Here is a 21684-nt window from a genome sequence, read left to right as displayed (position 1 = left end):
CAAGATGGAGGATCATCTTTAAGAGGGGTCTCCAAGGCATGCTTACAGGGGCCTTTAGTAACATTAGACAAAGCCCACCTGTGGGCTGGATAAGGGGCGGAGACAACATAATAAGCCCATTGAAAGGGGCCAAGGTCTCTTTCTCTTCCGGGACAGCATATCATCACACCTTTACATTCAACTTCCTGTTGGGCCTGAATCCTGAAAGAAAGGACTACAGCTGTCCCATGCCTGGCTTTGTTTATCATACTTGCTTTAAAGGGTCCCCGAAGCTAAGTATTTCAGTATTATATTCTTTGTGGGTTTCATTTAATACAGTTGTATCTTTTAAGGAAAATCCACCCAAATAGCCAACAGATAGTGTTTCTACTATATTTGTTGTATATGTGTTACCGTATATACTCGAGTATAAGCTGACCCGAATATAAGCAGAGGCCCCTAATTTCACCCCAAAATCCCAGGAAAAGTTATTGACTCGAGTATAAGCCTAGGGTGGAAAATACATCATCCCCCGTCATCATCCAGACCCCCGTCATCATCCCCCCTTCATCATCACCGCCTGTCATCATCCCACACCCCCCCTTCATCATCCCCTTGTCATCATTCCACACCCCCCTTCATTATCCCACACCCTCCCTTCATCATCCCTTTGTCATCATCCCACACCCTCCCTTCATCATCCCCTTGTCATCATCCCCCCCCCCCTTATCCCCTTGTCATCATCCCACACACCCCCTTCATCATCCCCCTGTCATCATCCCACACCCCCTTCATCATCCCCCTGTCATCATCCCCCACCCACCCTTCATCATCCCCGTCATCATCCCACACCCCCCCCTTCATCATCCCCTTGTCATCATCGCCACATGTCATCAGCCCCCCCCCCCCCCCCCTCATCATCATCACCGCTTGTCAATGTCTGATACAGTAGTCTTCAACCTGCGGACCTCCAGATGTTTCAAAACTACAACTCCCAGCAAGCCCGGGCAGCCATCGGCTGTCCGGGCTTGCTGGGAGTTGTTGTTTTGAAACCCCTGGAGGTCCGCAGGTTGAAGACCACTGCGGCCTTCGAAATCATTCAGACCCCCCCCCCCCCTTTAGTTTTGTACTCAACTCCGCTCGGCGGGACGTTAGGGAGCGCTGGTCCGGTGCTGCAGGACTGTCCGGTGGGGAGGTCGTCCGGTGGGATAGTCGTTCCGGGCTGTCCATCTTCACCGGGGGGCCTCTTCTCCACGCTTCGGGCCCAGAATAGAGGCGCTGCCTTGATGACGACGCAGAGGGACGTTGCTAATGAACGTCCCTGTGCGTTATAGTCAAGGCAACGTGACTATTCCGGGGCCGGGCCCGAAGCGCGCAGAAGAGGCGACCTCCCCACCGGACAGTCCTGCAGCACCGGACCAACGCACCCTAACGTCCCGCCGAGCGGAGGGGAGTACAAAACTAAAGGGGGTGGGGGGTCTGGATGATGTCGAAGGCCGCAGTGGTCTTCAACCTGCGGACCTCCAGAGGTTTCAAAACTACAACTCCCAGCAAGCCTTGCTGGGAGTTGTAGTTTTGAAACATCTGGAGATAAGCAGATGAAGACCACTGAGGGCGGAGAGTTCACTCGAGTATAAGCCGAGGGGGGGTGTTTTCAGCACGAAAAATCGTGCTGAAAAACTCGGCTTATACTCGAGTATATACGGTACTTACTCTGCAGATTTAAGTTTCTAGCTATTTAGTATTATCTATTTCTCTTTTCTCTCTTTTAGTAAGAGTGTGTTTAGTTAGTTGGATATTAAACATCTTTTTTTCCTGCCAGTGTTTGGATGTGTAGTGTTGATTTGTGCATTGGATATAAGAATATAACTCTTCCAAAATTCCTAACAATAGGTTGGTCTGTGGGGTGTTTATGAATGTATTTGGTCTCCGGTAATACTGCTAAGCTAAGTGTCTATATATTTTATATTGTATTCACTAGGCCACATGGTGGCAGTCATTTTGTGTCTCAGATGCATGGTCTGCAGATATTTAACTGGTTGTATAAGCTTTGGAGCCAAATCCAATTCTGCCCCAAGCCACGAACCACAACAATGTTTATGCCATGAATCTGAGGCAAGAGGAGGAAAAAAAAAGGTAAAACAAACTGCTTAATAGAAGAGATGGTTTTATTTTAAATATTCAATGACCTACACAGTCCAATACGTAAGATGGGAAAAAGATCTGCACATGGTTTAAAATATCCAGAAATTGCTGTCCAAGCAGAAAAGCTACCTTTGACCAGTCTGTCTTTTTATGGAAACAATAGAATGTGGAAGGCCGAAGCTATACGAGTGATGCCGCCTCTGCTGCACTGTCCCTATAATAAAATTGCTGTGTGCAAACATCCTCAGTTTTGTCAAAAAGGACAGGAAGATCCCACAATGCTTCTGGGTAGATTTCCTGTATGCTACATCCTTGACTTCACAGCTGACCTGTGGCCATGTAGTGGTGGTTATAAATACTGTACAACATACAGTGCAAACATGTATACTAAGATAATGTGTGAGAAACAAGTACATAGGAACAGGAGTCTACAAGCCATGACTGGGCCTTTATCCAGGAGCTGCGGTCCACAGGTTCTTCAGGCCTCCAATTAATTCACCATATACACCAAGGTATTGCCAATGTCTATCTTCAGGCCATTGTCAGCAATATGCACTTTCTTCTCATTAAGGTCAATGTGGAAGGAAGCTTGCTGAGAGATCACGGTTTTACCAAAATCTTCTTTTCCGAGAACTGGAACTCGCCGTGGTCCCAAAACTGGGTCATCATATCGCATCAGTTTCACCTTTATAACATCTGCAAAGATTAAAATGTTGCACCATTAGAAACATGAACAAGGACCAAGCACATCTTACAGGGAGTTGGGAGAAAGGTAGCCAAGATACCATTAAAGGGGTACTCTGGTGGAAATTTTTTAAATTTTTTTTTTAAATCAACTGGTGTCAGAAAGTTAAACAGATTTGTAAATGACTTCTATTAAAAAATCTTAAGGATTTGCTCCTGCTCTGGACAGTTCCTGACATGGGCAGAGGTGTCAGCAGAAAGCACTGTGGTCAGACAGAAATTCAAAAAGAAAAGAATATCCTTTGGAGCATACAGCAGCTGATAAGTAGTGGAAGGATTAAGATTTTTAAATAGAAGTTATTTACAAATCTCTATAACATTCTGCCACCAGATGATTAAAAAAAAAATTGTTTTTTTTTCTTTTCTAAAAGGAGTACCCCTTTAACCCCTTAAAGGGGTACTCCGCCGCTGGCATCTTATCCCCTATCCAAGGGATAGGGGATAAGATGTTAGATCGCCGCGGTCCCGCTGCTGGGGACCCCGGGGAGCGCCGCTGTGGCACCCCGCCATCATTACTGCACAGAGCGAGTTCGCTCTGTGCGTAATGACAGGCGATACAGGGGCCGGAGCATCGTTACGTCACGGCTCCGCCCCTCATGACATCACGTCCCGTCCCCTTAATGCAAGTCTATGGCAGGCAGCGTGACGACCGCCACGCCCCCTTCCATAGACTTGTATTGACGGGGGCGGGCCATGACGTCACAAGGGGCGGAGCCGTGACGTAACGATGCTCCGGCCCCTGTATTGCCCGTCATTACGTGCAGAGCGATCTCGCTCTGCGCAGTAATGATAGCAGGGTGCTGCAGCAGCGATCCCCGGGGTCCCCAGCAGCGGGACCCCGGCAATCTGACATCTTATCCCCTATCCTTTGGATAGGGGATAAGATGTCTAGGGGCAGAATACCCCTTTAAGGACCAGGCCCATTTTGGCATTAAGGACCAGACCAATTTTATTTTTGCATTTTTGTTTTTTTCCTCCTCGCCTTCTAAAAATCATAACTCTCTTATATTTCCATCCACAGACCCATATGAGGGCTTGTTTTTTTGCGTCACCAATTGTACTTTGTAATGACGTCACTTATTTTACCATAAAATGTATGGCGCAACCAAACAAATATTATTTACGTGGGAAAATTGAAAAGAAAACCGCAATTTAGCAAATTTTGGAAGGTTTTGTTTTCACACTGTACACTTTCCAGTAAAAATGACAGGTTTTCTTTATTCTGTGGGTCAATACGATTAAAACGATACCCATGATTATATTCTTTTCTATAATTGTACTGCCGCTCAAAAAAAATCTCAAACCATTTTAACAAAATTAGTATGTTTGAAATTGCCCTATTTTGACCACCTATAACTTTCTCATTTTTCCGTATATGGGGCGATATGAGGGCTCCGGTGCTTGCGATCATGCGTGCGTAAATGTACGTCATGGAGCGTTAAGTACCATGTCACCATGACGTACATTTACGTCCATTGTCGTTAAGGGGTTAAAGGCTGTGTCCACCTGCACAACATATTTAATTTTGTCTTTATTAAAATATGTGCTACTCTTTTTTAATCTACATCTTCTGTGTGTCTACAGACAAAGGGGGAGATATGGTAATCAAAACTGCCTGTGCCAAAAATCTGGTGCCACTTGCATGAAAAAAGATTATTGTGCTAAAAAATATCTTTCTTCCATGTAATTTTTACTGTCAAACACAGGACAGAATGAGTATAAACTGTGGCCAGTAGGAGGCACTGCTCATCTCCTGAATAGGCTTTTAGCCACCGGTTTCCAACCAGTGTGCCTCCAGCAGTTAAAAACTACAACTCCCAGCAAGCCTGGACAGTCAAAGGCTGTTTGGGCATGCTGGGAGTCGTATTTTTTTCAACAGCTTGGAGGCACACTTGTTGGAAAACACTGCTCTAAGCTAACCCAGTTTGAGTTCACTGTGGCCACTAGGAGGCAATGCTCTCTGCCAGTGTTTCCCAACCAATGTGTCTCCAGCTGTTCCAAACTACAACTATCAGCATGCCCGGACAGCCAAAGGCTGTCCGGGCTTGCTGGGAGTTGTAGTTTTGCAACAGCTGGAGGCACACTGCTTGGGAAACACCGCTCTAAAATAACCAGTTTGAGTCAAAGCAGTAGAAGAAGAGCCTGTAAATGGAAAAAAAAGGATCACCACCAACACTTAACCAGACAAATAAAAAATGGGTGGGTGCTATGTTCCCCAATGAATACTACGAGAAAGATATTTTATGGTGGGTACAAAAATCCTCTTTTCCTTGTCATTTCATTGGGGGACACAGGACTCCATGGGATGTCCAAAAGCAGACCCCAGGGTGAGAAAAGCTAAAACGCCAGACAAGGAGGTCCAGAGAAAACTGAAGAGATTTTGTCCATGGCAGCCACTCACAGCTCAGCTTTTACTTTACCAGAGCTCGGTAAGATAGGAAAGCTGAGCTGGGATTGGTTGCTATGGTAAAATAAATCTCAAACATTTTGATATGAAAATAAGCTAAAACTAGTTAGACTAGAGCCTGCGGGTGGGTACGGGGGCATAGAGTCTTATGTCGCAAAAGCTCACTCTGCCCCATGAACGCCAGAAAGAAATACAACTTCTTGTGGAGCATACAGCAGCTGATAAGTGCTGGAAGGATTAAGATATTTATATTAGGGATCGACCGATTATCGTTTTGGCCGATATTATCAGCCGATAATCACGATTTTGGGCATTATCGGCGGTGGCAGGACTCAGGACAGGCAGGGGGAGAGAAGTGGGTGGTGGCGTCGGCGGTCTATGGCAGCGCAAAAGCCACTGCAGTTCATTGATTTAAAGCGCCCGCTTTAAATCAATGATCTGCAGCGGTGTCGCGGGGGGATAAATAGCCGATAACTTATACCGGAATATTGGTATAAGTTATCGGCTATCGGCCCTAACCTCCACAGATTATCGGTATCGGCCCTAAAAAACGATATCGGACGATCCCTAATTTATATAGATGTAATTTACAAATCTGTTTAACTTTGTGGCACCAGTTTATTAAAAAAAAATTTGTTTTCTAGCGGAGTACCCCTTTAAATCTGGAGAGGTAAGAGGAAGTCAGCTGGGACCACTCTGTGATTCCTGTTTCCAGATGGTTTTTAAACTGGGATTCCACAGAAACTTTGCAGCATTTCAGAGGGACTCAGACTGTTCTAATAAGGGAGCCTGTTTTATTAAAGTGAAAGTCCCTTAACCCCTTAAGGACATTGGATGTAAATGTACGTCCTGATACGCTGTGACTTTGCGCACCAGGATGTACATTTACGTCCTGTATATGACACGACCACCAGAGTGGTCCTCAGATCATGCACAGAAGGTCCCAGCTGCTATGATAGCAGCCAGGGACCCACCGATAATGGCGGATATCAGTGATCGCGCTGATGTCCGCCATTAACCCCTCAGATGCCATGACCAATACAGATCATCGGCATCATCTGTGGCAATGCGCCAACTGCAATTGCTGATCAGATTGCCCGCGGTAGAGCCACGGGGATCAGACGAGCCAGAATGGCAGATGGTGGTCCCATCGCCTGCCTCTGCCGCTCTCCCGGGGTTGTCTTCTCTGGTCTGACATCGAGCAGATCAGAGAAGTAGATCGCCGATAATAATGATCAGTGCTATGCCTATGCATAGCACTGATCAGTATTAGCAATCAAATAATAGCTATAAATAGTCCTCTATGGGGACATAAAAAAAAGTGTATAAATAAATGGGGGGAAAAAAGTTTTGAAAAAAAGTGTAAAAAAGCCCCTCCCCCCAATAAAAAATGTAATTGCCCCTTTTCCCCATTTTACTCATAGAGCTTACTAGTGTAAGCTTCTTAAACACTGTATTCAGTGTACAGAAAATGTAAAACATTTTTGCTCAATACCCCCACACGCCATTTAATGATGACACACGCCTCCCTAGATAGGAGGACGGTTACAGCGTAATTGAGAAGCAGCTTTTTCAAAAAGGAATTATACTCTTCAGCTGAAAATTAAACATATTCTGTATGATCTTTGCAAATTACAGGGCTCATATCTGACTACATAGAGATATGAAGAGCTCCCTTGGGTGTTTGGTCATCATGCACAGTAGCGATGGTTAGCGAAAGAAGTCTTCAGCCTCTGCAATACAGATCACAAAACTGTATTCCACAAAGGCCCCAATAATTGCTCATTAAAATTGTCCTTCCTGACAGTCATTGGCTCAGATCCTCAGAGACCCGTGAAGAACATCCATCCCCGCTCATCACTAGACTGCCCTCTTCCCGTCTCAAGTTACCTTTGATCCCACGATCAGTCTTCATTAAGCGTCTTATTACGGAATCTCTGCTGTCTCCTTGCCGGATCTCAATCTTCGTGGAGAAGTGACCGTTTGATGGCTGTGGGTTTACCAGGAACACAGGCACTCCAGGCTATGAAAAATAAGTCAAAATATAATAATATCTCGTAAGCATAACAATTAGAGTGTATGGGCAGGTTATACTCAACAGTAAGAAATTATAGTGTAAATGAAAATAACTAGTGGACATCTCTAATAAATTATAGTTTACATGAAAATAACTAGTAGTTGGTATAGGAAACCTCTAATAAATTATAGTGTAAATGAAAATAACTAGTGGACATCTCTAATAAATTATAGTTTACATGAAAATAACTAGTAGTTGGTATAAGAAATCTCAAATTATAGTGTAAATGAAAATAACTAGTAGTTGGTATAGGAAATCTCTAATAAATTATAGTGTAAATGAAAATAACTATTAGTTGGTATAGGAAATCTCTAATAAATTATAGTGTAAATGAAAATAACTAGTAGTTGGTATAGGACATCTCTAATAAATTATAGTGTAAATGAAAATAACTAGTAGTTGGTAAAGGAAATCTCTAATAAATTATAGTGTAAATGAAAATAACTAGTAGTTGGTATAGGAAATCTCTAATAAATTATAGTGTAAATGAAAATAACTATTAGTTGGTATAGGAAATCTCTAATAAATTATAGTGTAAATGAAAATAACTAGTAGTTGGTATAGGACATCTCTAATAAATTATAGTGTAAATGAAAATAACTAGTAGTTGGTAAAGGAAATCTCTAATAAATTATAGTGTAAATGAAAATAACTAGTAGTTGGTATAGGAAATCTCTAATAAATTATAGTGTAAATGAAAATAACTATTAGTTGGTATAGGAAATCTCTAATAAATTATAGTGTAAATGAAAATAACTAGTAGTTGGTATAGGACATCTCTAATAAATTATAGTGTAAATGAAAATAACTAGTAGTTGGTAAAGGAAATCTCTAATAAATTATAGTGTAAATGAAAATAACTAGTAGTTGGTATAGGAAATCTCTAATAAATTATAGTGTAAATGAAAATAACTAGTAGTTGGTATAGGAAATCTCTAATAAATTATAGTGTAAATGAAAATAACTAGTAGTTGGTATAGGAAATCTCTAATAAATTATAGTGTAAATGAAAATAACTAGTAGTTGGTATAGGAAATCTCTAATAAATTATAGTGTAAATGAAAATAACTAGTAGTTGGTATAGGAAATCTCTAATAAATTATAGTGTAAATGAAAATAACTAGTAGTTGGTATAGGAAATCTCTAATAAATTATAGTGTAAATGAAAATAACTAGTAGTTGGTATAGGACATCTCTAATAAATTATAGTGTAAATGAAAATAACTAGTAGTTGGTATAGGACATCTCTAATAAATTATAGTGTAAATGAAAATAACTAGTAGTTGGTATAGGAAATCTCTAATAAATTATAGTGTAAATGAAAATAACTAGTAGTTGGTATAGGAAATCTCTAATAAATTATAGTGTAAATGAAAATAACTAGTAGTTGGTATAGGACATCTCTAATAAATTATAGTGTAAATGAAAATAACTAGTAGTTGGTATAGGACATCTCTAATAAATTATAGTGTAAATGAAAATAACTAGTAGTTGGTATAGGAAATCTCTAATAAATTATAGTGTAAATGAAAATAACTAGTAGTTGGTATAGGACATCTCTAATAAATTATAGTGTAAATGAAAATAACTAGTAGTTGGTATAGGACATCTCTAATAAATTATAGTGTAAATGAAAATAACTAGTAGTTGGTATAGGACATCTCTAATAAATTATAGTGTAAATGAAAATAACTAGTAGTTGGTATAGGACATCTCTAATAAATTATAGTGTAAATGAAAATAACTAGTAGTTGGTATAGGAAATCTCTAATAAATTATAGTGTAAATGAAAATAACTAGTAGTTGGTATAGGACATCTCTAATAAATTATAGTGTAAATGAAAATATCTAGTAGTTGGTATAGGACATCTCTAATAAATTATAGTGTACATGAAAATAACTCGTAGCTAGTATAGGACATCTCTAGGAATGAGCTAATCGAATCCAACAAATTCGAATTCGTTACGAATTTCAGGAAAAATCGCTCAATTAAACTCCATTCAGTGCGGTTTAGGGCGGATCCACATGTGAGGACATGGGGCAAAGAATCCTGGGTAGGCGGGATGACCCTGAATCACATGCAGCCTGTCACCCCTGTGATGTCACAGCCCTATATAAATCGGCAGCCATACTGCAGACAGATAGATAGGGACAGAAATCACTGTGTGTTGCACAGAAAAGCTTTTTCCAGCAGTGATTCACCTCCTAGTCACATCAGCATTCTGTTGCACAGAGAGAGGGACAGAGAGCAGTGTGTGTTTCACAGAAAAACATTCTTACTGCAGCGATTCACCTCCCAGTCACTGTCTACAGAGTCTAATATAGAGAGGGACAGAGAGCAGTGTGTTGCACAGTGTGTTGCGCAGAAGAGCAGTGGTTCACCTCAAGCACAAATCCTGCCTAGAAGCACTGATAGGGAAGGGAGCGAGATTGAGAGAGAGAGAGAAAGTGCAATGTTGGGTGTAGTACACAGCGACCCTGTGCTGCAGCACTGGTGTGTACTGCTGGTGTTGTGCACAAATACTTTTTTAAGCGTACTGTAGCATATTGTACTCCTCTCATATACGCACTAAGTATGCCAGGCAGAGAAGTGCCAGGACGTGCATCAGGCAGAGGTCGCAGCAGACTAGGGACGAGTGGCAGCAGGAGTTGCAGTGAGAGGCCTGTGCTTCCGGTATCAGCTAGTGGTCGTGTCTCGACCAGCAACCCATCTGCCATCATAGATTAGTTAACACAGTCATCCACCATCACAAGTGACATCTGACACCCCCAGTCAACAGACGGTGGGTTACTCAGACACAACCCTCAGTTGGCATGGCACACGAGCAGTCCCTGTCCTCACATTGTCCCTGTCCTATGGTGTTCCCTCCCCCAAAGAAGTATCTTATGCTGTGGGTTCAGCTCTATTATTTAGTGAGGACGAACTAGAGGACAGTCAGCAGCTACTGCCCAGCCAAGAAGTTGAGGAGACATCCGCCGCTAGGCGGGCAAGTAGTGATGAGGAGAGTGGCGTGGGAGGTGGTGTTTCCAGCATTCAGGCTCCTGAAGCAGACACTGTTGAGGAACCTGACGAGGACATCAGTGACGGGGTGGAGAGTGCCAAGCCGTCATTTATTTGTGAAGAAGCAGTACCAGCCCTCCACAATTTTGTGGAACAGAAGGTGGGCAAGTCCTGTCTGTGTGTACCAAAGTGCACAGCAACGCCGACATGTGGAGCTGTAACTAACTATGGTCAGGGACAATACATGTCCTTTACAGCCCACTGAGTGAATGTGGTTCCTGCACAGCCACAACAGCAACTTGGACAGGTCACGCCGCTTCTGCCTCCACGCTTTCAGGCTGTTGGTGCTGTGAGTGTGCAACTCCGCCTCCTCATCCTCCACTGTGTCCACTGCACGGACAAGTCTCAGTGCCCCTCCAGCATACCATGTTTGCAGGGCTCGGCGGTGGTTTGCCTTGGAGAACGGAGTCACACAGGGGAGGAACTGCTAAAAGTCATACATCAAGAAATTGAATCATGGCTTACTCCACGAAAACTGGCAAAGGGAACCATGGTGATCGACAACAAGAAGAAAATCAGGTATGCGCTGCGACAAGGAAGCCTTTCAATCTGGTTGTCAAGTGGTTCCTGAAGTGTTCCCCCATCTGCAAGACATCTTAACGATGGGAAGGAAACTTTGAATGAACTTCAGCCACACATACACCGCAAAGCATACCCTCCTTGAGCTGCAGCTAGAACGGCATCCCCCAACATAGTCTGATTTGCGACGTTTCCACACGTTGGAATTCCACCCTCCATATGTTGGACCGAACAGAGAAAAGCCATCACCGATTTCTAGATGATCCAAACAGATAGGGGAACTCCCCTGTGTAAATTCAATGTCAACCAGTGGCAGCTCATACGTGACACCTGCCGTTTGCTCAGGCCCTTTGAGGAAGCCACATTATTAGTCAGTCGCCAGGATTACGGGATGAATGATTATTCCACTGCTTCATCTACTACAACACATGTTGGAAATGATGGCTGGTCAGGGCACTGGAGATGTGGCGCCTACATCTCATGGCCACATGTGCCCTGTGGGGGCTGAACTGGAGGAGGAGGTGGAGCACAGTTTAGGTTCTATGAGATGGGCGGTGTTTCTAGTCATCGGACAGGAGAGGAGGAGCAGCCAGAGGAGCTAGAGGGTTATGAGGAAGGCAAGACACAGGACCCAGACACACCGTGCCAGTATGCAGTGGAGATGGAGGCAGGGAGTCCCTCCAAGTCACTTGCACAAATGGCACAATGCATGCTCACTTGCTTGCGTAGTGACCGCAGAAATCTCACCATTCGGCAGCGGGATGACTTCTGGCTCTCCACCTTATTGGACCCTCGCTGCCAGCATAAAATGAGGGCCTTTTTCACAACCTCTGAGGAGGACGACAAATTGACCTACTATAGAGACATCCTACGTAGTCAGTTGGCCGATGCCTATCTGCACCAACGTCCATCCTCTCGCAGGTCTGACTCTGGGGGCCCTCTGTGCTCACCTTCCACTGCCATGGCTGCTGGGGAGGGGTAGGGTGGCAGGAGCAGTACCAGCGCCATCAGCAGCAGTCTGAGTCTACAGTTGCTGATGAGTAGCTTTCGTCACCCGCATAGTGAAGGATCTGAACCAGCCAGTGATTGCATACCTTGACATGACCATGCCAACACACCGTGAAGATCCGCTGGACTTCTAGGTAGACAAACTTGATTTGTGGTGGGGGGATGGGTATGGTAGTCCTTATCCCATGTATGCGATTTTGTGGCCTTATGTGAGTAAATCCTCTAGACTAGGAAGGCAATTGTAACCAGGATCTCTTGAGACGAGACACCGAGCTCATTCTGAGACCTGAAGCTGTGGTGTGCGTTCACACTGCGGATATCTCGCTGAATCTCCGCTAGCGGAATTCAGAGAGCGGAGATTCAGCCTGGCAGCCATTATTGGCTATGCAGTGCTCACGGAATTCCGCTAAAAGAATGAACATGTTCTTTCTTTGAGCGGAACAATTGCTCAGTGTAAACAGGTTTCGTGGAAGACCCATTCACACTGATGTTAAAGTTCAATGCGCGTAATTCAGCGGGAATTACGTAGTGTGAACGCACCTAGTAGCACTGTGAGCACTGTGGTCAGACAAAAAAAATAAAAAAAAATAAGAACTTCCTCTGTAGTATACAGCAGCTGATAAGTACTGGAAGGATTAAGATTTATTAACAGAAGTCATTTACAAATCTGTTTAACTTTTTGGCACCAGTTGAATTTAAAAAAAAAATTTCCACTTAAGTTCCCGTTTAAGGTTGCTTGTATGCAATATATAAAAAGTCATGCTCTAGAAGCATCCTTCCCGTGGGTAAATGTAACCTTAAAATTTATGGGGACTGCCCTGTGTTTTACTACATAAATAAGAAGCTACTGATATGAAATACTCTGCATGTGTCTTGAGATGAAAAATTGAAAAGCTTACCGACAATAAGGCAAAATTTGAGAATCATGACCAAATATTACCGCAGTATTGTTCATGGTGTTAAAGGGTCCATTGTTGCTGTCCTATAAAAAGCAAACTGCTCCAGCAGCAAGAACTTTGGTTGGACAAGGGGGGGGGGGGGGGGGCATGGCTGAGGTGGTGGTGCAACACAGATGAAACTGCAATGGGGCTGATCACTCAGTCTCTCATGTCTAAAACATGTGGAAAATTAACAGGGCTTCTTCACTTTCCAGTGACATCGCTACATAGAATGATGTGATATACGAAAGAAGAGTAGATATTCATCCAGCACAGCTAAAATGTCCACTTTATTAGAATCCTTTTAAAATAACATAGAAATAGGAAAACACCACAACTATGCTGTTCCACCACTCAGCTATAATGGACGCGTTTTGGACGCATGCCCTTGATGACCACTGCACCTGTATGCATCCTCCTCCCTTTTATATGAAATTCACAGCGGGTAAATACTGACAGCTATCAGTTATCCATCTATATAGGTCTCTATTCACACTACTGACAGTTATCAGTTACTAGCTTAATACCCGGAGCTGCCCGGTTTTTCCTTCCTAATCCTTGTTGGGGAGGAAAACAAACAAAGGAGGAAGCTTTTGACTTCATATCCCGTCCTCATATCCCGACCCTATATCCTGTCCTCATATTCCGAGCTCCTATCCAATCCATCTATCCCGTCCTCCTATCCTGACCTCCTATCCCATCCTTCTATCCCGTACTCCCATCCCGTCCTGTAATATGTGCACCAGGTATTGAAATATCTTCAGCTGTACCGCAGTTATGTGAAAAAAATACATTTCCCATTGATTTGCACGGGACTTTAAACAAAAACCCCGATCCTCACAAATGGGAGTAGTTAAGGGTTAAATTAACTATCCGATATTTTAAGTGGACATATAAGTAACATGTGACCAAGTATTATCAAAGACCAACTGAACTTCAGAAGCTCATAAGTACTGAAAGGATTAAGATTTTTTTAATAGAAATAATTTACAAATTTGTTTAACTTTCTAAAGCCAGTTGATATATATAAAAAATAAACATTTCACTTACCTCTGTTCTAAACACAGAGAACGGTTTCCCGGGGCAACATTCTTCCTTAATTTTTTCATCAGCATCTGATGCAAATTTGACATCTATCTGATCCAACTGAGGATACAAGACAGACACATTACATCACCAGTTTTGCTGGATGAAGAGTTAGAACAACTTCAAAAAGGAGACGTGACAATAATAGCAGCATAAACAGTTTGTGTCCCCAACCCATAAATTCAGCTTTAAAGGGCTGGTAAGAACTGACAGCACAATCCCTCCCCTTATTTCATCTTAAGAAATGCATTTAAAATATTAACCAATTTAAGTCTCCTCTCTAAGTTTGTATAAGATGTTGTTTAAAGGGGTACTCCAGAGAGAAAGAAAAAAATCAACTGGTGACAAAGTTTTAAATGTATTATTATAATTTTATTATTAAATAAAACTTACAAATTATTGTTATATTATTGCATTATTATAAATGTATTTCAATTTAAAAATCTTAATCCTTCCAGTACTTAACTGCTGTTCTTTCCAGTCTGGCCACAGTGCTCTCTGCTGACACCTATGTCCGTGTCAGGAACTGTCCAGAGGAGAGGTTTGCCATGGGAAATTGTTCCTGCTCTGGACAGTTCCCGGCGTGGAAATACTACATGACTTCCTCTGTAGTATGCAGCAGCTAATAAGTACTATAAGGTTTGAGATATTTAAATTGAAGTCAATTACAAGTCTGTACAACTTTCTGACACCAGTTCATTTGAAAACATTTTCTTTTCCCTGGAGTACCCCTTTAAGTTCTGCAGAGAGCAGCAGATTCTACTACATAAGACCTAGATTTAAACTCTTAAAATGGGTACTCCGGTGGAAAACTTTTTTTTTTTTAATCAACTGGTGCCATAAAGTTTAACAGATTTGTAAATTACTTCTATTAAAAAATCTTAATCCTTCGAGTACTTATTAGCTGCTGAATACTACAGGGGAGATTCTTTTCTTTTTGGAACACAGTTCTCTCTGCTGATATCATGACCACAGAGCTCTCTGCTGACATCTCTGTCCATTTCAGGAACTGTCCAGAGCAGCATATGTTTGCTATGAGGAATTTTCTCCTACTCTGGACAGTTCCTAAAATGGACAGAGATGTCAGCAGAAAGCACTGTGGTCGTGATTCAGCAGAGAGCTCTGTGTTCCAAATAATTTATTCTGTAGTATTCAGCAGCTAATAAATACTGGAAGGATTAATATTTTTTTTTAATAGAAGTAATTTACAAACCCGTTTTAACTTTCTGGCACCTGTTGATTTAAAAAATAAACGTTTTCCACCGCAGTACCCCTTTAAAAGGGGTACTCTGCTGCTCAGCGTTTGGAACAAACTGTTCCGAACGCTGGGAGCTCATGATGTCATAGCCCCGCCCCCTCATGACACCACACACCCTCAATGCAAGTCTATGGGAGGGGGTGTGACAACCTTCACGCCCCCTCCCATAGACCTGCATTGAGGGGGCTGGTGTGACGTAATGGGGGGGGGGGGGGGGGGGATATGACATCACAACCTGCCGGCGCCAGCGTTCGGAACAGTTTGTTCCAAACGCTGAACAACGGAGTACCCCTTTAAACAATATATTTCTTTAAGATTACATTTCAGCCACATCACTGCATGGGTGAAAGAGTCAGGCATCTGCAGCTTATGGTAACTAAGAGGTCTGTAAACATTAACCTTGCAGAAGATAATAAAAAGAAGATGGTGAACAGAGATGGAAGATTTCCTCAGAATTAAAATTCACGACAAGTTTTTAACAGCAGGAAAAATAAGACAGAATTAACCTCTAATCCTTCCATCTTTGGTAAAGACCATTTACAATCAGCGCCGCACAGTTCTGTCAACACCTTAATGTTTAGTAACACAGGAGACTATGAGGAGACTGCAGAGTCATCCAGAAGTGAATGTCAGGCGGCACCGCTGTGCTGTACTAAGAGCCTGGACAAACAGAGGACAAAGGGATGGAAAGTGGACCTAGGAGTACTAACATCAAGGGAGTTGGTGAGATAGACCAGGTTCTCCAGGAGAACAGCCCGCTCATCAAATTCCAGCTCAAGGTCCAGAACGCGAAGTCCTTTCTTTTCTAGATTTTCCTGTGGAAGGAAAGAAAATACATTTATCACAATTCCAAAACATGCAGCACTGAAACCTTACACTGAGTTCAGGATATGAAATAACAATTTAGTACCACATGAGCAGGAGTTTTCACTTGTATATACATGGAAAAAGCAGTCAGCAGTGTCAATGTACAAATGACTGCCTAGAAGGGCCATCAGCTGTTGTATGCTCCAGAGGAAGTTCTTTTCTTTTTGAATTTCCTTTCTGTCTGATCACAGTGCTCTCTGCTGACACCTCTGTCCATGTCAGGAACTGTCCAGAGCAGGATAGGTTTGCTTGGGGATTTTCTTCTACTCTTGACAGTTCCTAAAATGGAGAGAGAAGACAGCAGAGAGCACTGTGGTCAGACAGAAAGGAAATTAAAAAAGAAAAGAACTTCTTCTGGAGCATACAGCAGCTGATAAGTACTGGAAGGATTAATATTTATTAATATAAGTAGTCTACAAATCTGTTTAACTTTCTGGCACCTGTTGATTAAAAAAAAAAAAAAAAAAGTTTTCCAGCAGAGTACCCCTTTAAAGGCTTCTTTAACAAGCAATGATCTACTAGATTAGTGCTCTTATCGAGCATAGGTCTTTCCCGTCTCCAAGAACCCTTAGAACCTATTCATACTATGGAATCTCTGTCCAGACAAATTCCGGGTGAAGATTCTGTTTGCAGCGCCGCCAAAATCCATTGGTGCTAGGGCCGCATCACCATTGACAGCAATGCAATCTGCACAGAATTTTGCTGAAATAATCAGCACTCTTTCCATGGAGGACAGAATTTAAATTTCCGCTGATAATTCTGCCATGGAAATTCTGCAGTGTGCACAGCCCAGCAGAATTCCATTGAAGACAATTTCTCCTAGGACTTCACATCTAAAGCTATATTAATAACTAGTCTGCAGAACCATGCATGGAGATAACATAAATACTGAACATATTGGGTGGGAGAGGACTAAATCAAAAATTGTGAAAACAAAAACTATCTGGATTTTCCCATAGCATTATATATCACAAACTCAGCTTTCATTATGCCAGAGCTCATTAAGATATGACACCTGAACTATGATTGGTTGTTATGGGCAAAACCAGATAACAAAAAAATGTTTGCGCTAAAAAAAAAAAAAAAAAAAAAAAAAAAAAAAAAAGCCTTGTGCAAAAACTTTGCAACCTTTCACAATCTGTGCCTAGTGCAGACAATGATAATCCCCCCCCCCCATAATCCTTACTAACCTTTATCATTGCAACAAATGGCATGACTCGCTTCATGTATTTCTTCAGCTCCGGTAAACCATTCAGTTCAGTTGCTATGACTTTGTTATCTGGTAGGTGGCCACCATTTGCCTAATGTAAAACACAACATTAAATACACTATCACAACTCATTATACAAAATAAATTAGGTCTAAAACAGACTGTGCTTATGTCACTGACATGGGATTGATGATACTATGTTCCCACTATCCAGTACAGTGTTTGTGCTGCACTACAAAATACATTTTGCACAACTAAAGGGTGGGCGTAGAAAAAAAATAGGACAAAACAATAAACCTGACTAAAACAGCTACCTAATAAAAGAGTTCATTGAAAGAATGATTAGACATTGACATAAATGTTGTATCTGAAAGCTACATATTTGTTCAAACAATGGGATAGTGTCCCATCTAAGGAGACAGGAAACCTTAAGAGTAGTCTCATGGATAAAAACCACCTATCCGCAGGATTGGGAATACATTTAGATCGTGGAGGGTCCGATCACTGGGGGCCCCCTGCAATCTACTGTATGAAGCCCCAGCTCTCTATCGGAGCAGCGCGTTATGACCCCCGCCCAAAGCAGGGGCTGCCACGCCCTCCTCCAAATTTTTCTATGGGAGGGCCAAAGCTGAACAGCTCTCTCATTGAGATATATAGAGGGGGAGTGGCTACCCTTGCTTCGGGCGGGTGTCGTGACGTGACGCTCCAGGGGAGAGCAAGGGCTCCATACAGGAGATTGCGGGGGTCCATCGCTTGTTTCTGTGCATTTAAAACAACTTTTGAAATAACAGGAGAAGTGCTCTGCTAGGCGCAGCTCTAGAATCTGTCTCTTAATGCTTAGCTGTGCACTTCCCCTGGCATGTTCTAGAAATTGGTGTGTCGATCTTAGCACCCACGCCCTGGCCAATCAAAATCAGAAAGGAATCCCGGATAAAAAATAAAAATAACACGGAAAAGAAACTCTTGACAAAGAATGAAGAAATCGGGGGGGGGGGGGGGGGGGGGGTTGTCCCCTAATGAAGGCTACGAGAAAGAGATTTTACGGTGAGTACAAAAAAAAAAAAATCTCCTTTTCTTGGTCCCTCTTTATTGGGGGACACCTATACTGATTGGAAGTACCAAAGCAGTCCCCTAGGGAGGGAAAAACAACCAACAGCAAAAGGGGAAATTAGTCCAGAGACCGAACCCACTCGACCGTAAAGCCTGCGGACAAGATCCAGGGAAGAGACAACTGAGGCCCAAAAACTGAACTCCTGGGAGAACCACTGTCCATGGAGAAGGACTGGGACGCCAAGGAAGAGAAAGTCCTATGTAGACACTCCAAAGCCATGGTCCATAAAGAGAGACAAGAAATGGTCGATTAGGAAGCCAGATGGGCCGGAACCATCACGGGAGGAGGTAGGAAACAACTCCAAAGAACGCAGAACCAGACACAGGGCTAACCAGGCTGGAAAAAAAAATGGAAAAGGGCACAAACAAGAGAACCCCGTCCAGAGTCAACTAAGTCAAGAGAACATGGCGGGAAAAACCCCAGGGAGAGCAGCGTCCGCCTGAGCAGAAGGAGAGTACGGAAGGAGGAGACCAGAAAAACAATGGAAAAAAGAAAGAAGGATGGAGACCGGCTGCGGAGAGGCCTGGTGCAGAAAATTGATGACCAGAACATCTGCAGACCAAAAACCTCCGTCCCAGGGGCCCACCGCGAGCGAAATAAGCTCAAGTAGAGTAATCCGGATGACCGGAACGCCCACTGCCCCGGGAGAAAATTGACCCACAAAGGAGGAGACGGAAGGAATAATGCCAAAAATGGAGCAGAATGCCCTGAAAAGGGGGGCATCCCAGAACAACGGAGCGTCCGACATGGGAACTGGAGGTAACCGGGTCACCTGGAAGATGTACACGTACAAATAAATGTCCAGAAGGAGCATCCTGGAACACTGGAGCAGCCGACATGGGAAACGGAGGTTCCCGAGTTGCCTGGAAGACATACACCTGTAGAGCAAAACACTCCGGGTGACAAACTTCTACGTCTAGACAAGAAGTGCGGTACAGAAAGACCGCCCCACAAACGGAAAAAGTCAGGGCAGGAGAGCTAGCCTGCCCAAGGACCACAGCCATCACTAAGGCCCAAAGAATCAGAAGGCACAACCTAGAAAAGAAGACACCCAACAGCATAGTAGGATTGTGTCCAAGACAAGGAGACTAACCAGACATTGACCCCAGCGGTCTGAGCGTACCGAAGCAACATCCCGTCAGGACGGGAACGAAGGAGGAAACAAAAGGGAAGGGTACTCCAGAATACTGTAGTGTCAGTGTAGTGCAACTGACACCGACAAGGAAGGAGGAACAAACCCCTCCAGGGAAATTGCACCAAGGGGGCAGGAGAGCAATGCAGGACCCAAACAACAGACGTATTAGACCGGCTGTCGCTGAGCCATACAAGAGTGCATAAACTCCTCCAACAGAGAAGAGTACAAAGTCTGTATGAGCAGCAGTAGAGAACCAAAGAAACAGGAAGAGAGCCAGGCTGCAAAAGTGCGCAGCTTAGCTGATTGCTCTCAGCATAAAACAAGGGTCCAGCCAGGTACCCCACCTATATAAAGGAGGGGAAAACAAGGGGTGGTCGCTATGAAACCCAGGCCCAGACCATGCCAAGCTCCCTGATCCCCATACCCCCTGTGGAAGGGGGATGATCAAAGCGCCAGGCACTATAGGAGCAGTGAAATGGCGCCTGAAGGTAAGGGGGCAACGTATTCGATGGACGTAGTCCCCAGGAACCCTTCAACAACATATCAAGGAATGGAGGAGGTAATTTGAGTCCCGACTATGAATGGAAGTAAGAACCACACACACACCCAAAGCATTGAGAGGAACACCTCAACGTGGTGTAACCCTGGACCAGAAGGGCGTCAATGGAGCCATTCTGGTCATTTCCTAAGTCAACAGAGCAAGCGCCTGAACCACCCTGCACAGGAACCCAGGACAGAGACCTGAACCAATGCCAGAGCAGAGGAGGAGTTCGATCGCCTAAACCTGTGGAAACAAGATCACAGGAAGGCCCGAGGCACACCCCACAGAAAAGGGGGGGGGGGGTGGACTCTACACGTGCAGAGTGGCGTAGCATATGTAGGGACACAGATGTGGTTATGGCACGATAGTAGAGGGTACCATAGTAGAAGGCACGATAGTAGAGGGTAGACTGCAGACACGAAAGAAACAGCAGACATTCAAAAGTCCGGCAGCATGGTGTCACAACCATGCCCCTAGCAGACCAACATTGCCTCTTAGAAAGGGGAACAGAGAATGCTGCTCTTTCTGTGAAAGTCCATGGAACCTACAGGAAACGCCCACACTCCAGCTCCAAATGGTGCCACACACCAGGACTGCTGTCGTAGACGCAAGGAATGTATGACATGGCATGGCACTAAGTGGTAGACACTGAATATATCCCCGACAGTTTCCAAGGGATCAAGATATCCCTGGCAGTAACCCGCCACGTCGGTGCGCATATGTTCTCTGACAAAGTGAGAACCCTGCAGAAAATAGAAGTAGGAAGATAACGTTGCCAGGGTACTATGCCTGGCCGCAATACATGTGTAGAAATGCATGGCCCGAAGTGGGGGAAGGGAAGGTTCACCTGACTGTCCCCTCCAGAATGGCACCAGAGGCCATGAGGGGTCCGGCCCAGCACAGCCACGTGTAATGGCAACTGAGGAGCTGGGCACATGAGAGGAAGGGGACCCCTGGATGAGCAAGAGGGAGGGAGAGGGGGAAGGGGGGTTGTAGTACATACTCACCCACAGCTCCATTTTCTTATACTCACCCTGAAGACGTCAACCAGCTTATGGCCACGCTGCATCATACCAGGCTAAGATAGCAGGGCGAGCAGGGACAAGTGGGGGACCAGGACCCAGGGTACAAGCTCCAGGCACTGGCCATTGGCAATAAGGGGTTGAGACTGCATGTTCCATGCCCCTTTGTCGTATATGGGGGAACAGGTAGAGCCATGCTCCTGAACCCCCACCTGAAAAAGGGAAACAAAAGGGAGATAAAAACCTAACTAAACATCCCTTACTAGAAAAGAATAAAAAAGTCCAGATCTGGAGAGCTCCCAGACCTGAGTCTTGCCTCCTACTGACACTAGATAAAACTGATTACCACACTTATAGTGGGGGGTATATCCTGCCAGGGAGGAGATGACTTTTTTTTCCTAGTGTCAGCGCCTCCTAGTGGCAAGAGCATATACCCATCAGTATAGATATCCCCCAATGAAGAGCGACCGAGAAAACCCCAGTCATATCAGTGAACATTCATACACCCATCTGTATGTTCCCACCTAATGTCTATGGCCAGCTTTACTTCTTTGTTATACTGCAAGCTAAACCTTA

At 43.8% G+C, this 21684-nt stretch overlaps 1 protein-coding gene across 2 annotated transcripts in view; it reads right to left on the bottom strand.

Moving 5' to 3' along the window:
- Positions 1-2129: 2129 nt before the first annotated feature.
- LARS1 (leucyl-tRNA synthetase 1) overlaps positions 2130-21684 on the bottom strand; it is an 83886-nt gene continuing 64331 nt past the window's right edge. For both annotated transcript variants that reach the window (XM_056574884.1, XM_056574886.1), the window contains 5 exons: positions 17280-17390; positions 15933-16037; positions 13929-14024; positions 7166-7298; positions 2130-2820 (listed from right to left, as the gene is read on the bottom strand). In XM_056574884.1, the coding sequence (XP_056430859.1) occupies positions 2615-2820; positions 7166-7298; positions 13929-14024; positions 15933-16037; positions 17280-17390 (651 nt within the window). In that variant the 3' untranslated portion in view covers positions 2130-2614. The remainder of the gene's footprint in view (positions 2821-7165; positions 7299-13928; positions 14025-15932; positions 16038-17279; positions 17391-21684) is intronic.

This window comes from Hyla sarda, chromosome 4 (genome assembly GCF_029499605.1).
Source record: "Hyla sarda isolate aHylSar1 chromosome 4, aHylSar1.hap1, whole genome shotgun sequence".
Lineage (NCBI taxonomy): Eukaryota > Metazoa > Chordata > Amphibia > Anura > Hylidae > Hyla > Hyla sarda.
This window is presented reverse-complemented; position numbering and strand designations above follow the sequence as displayed.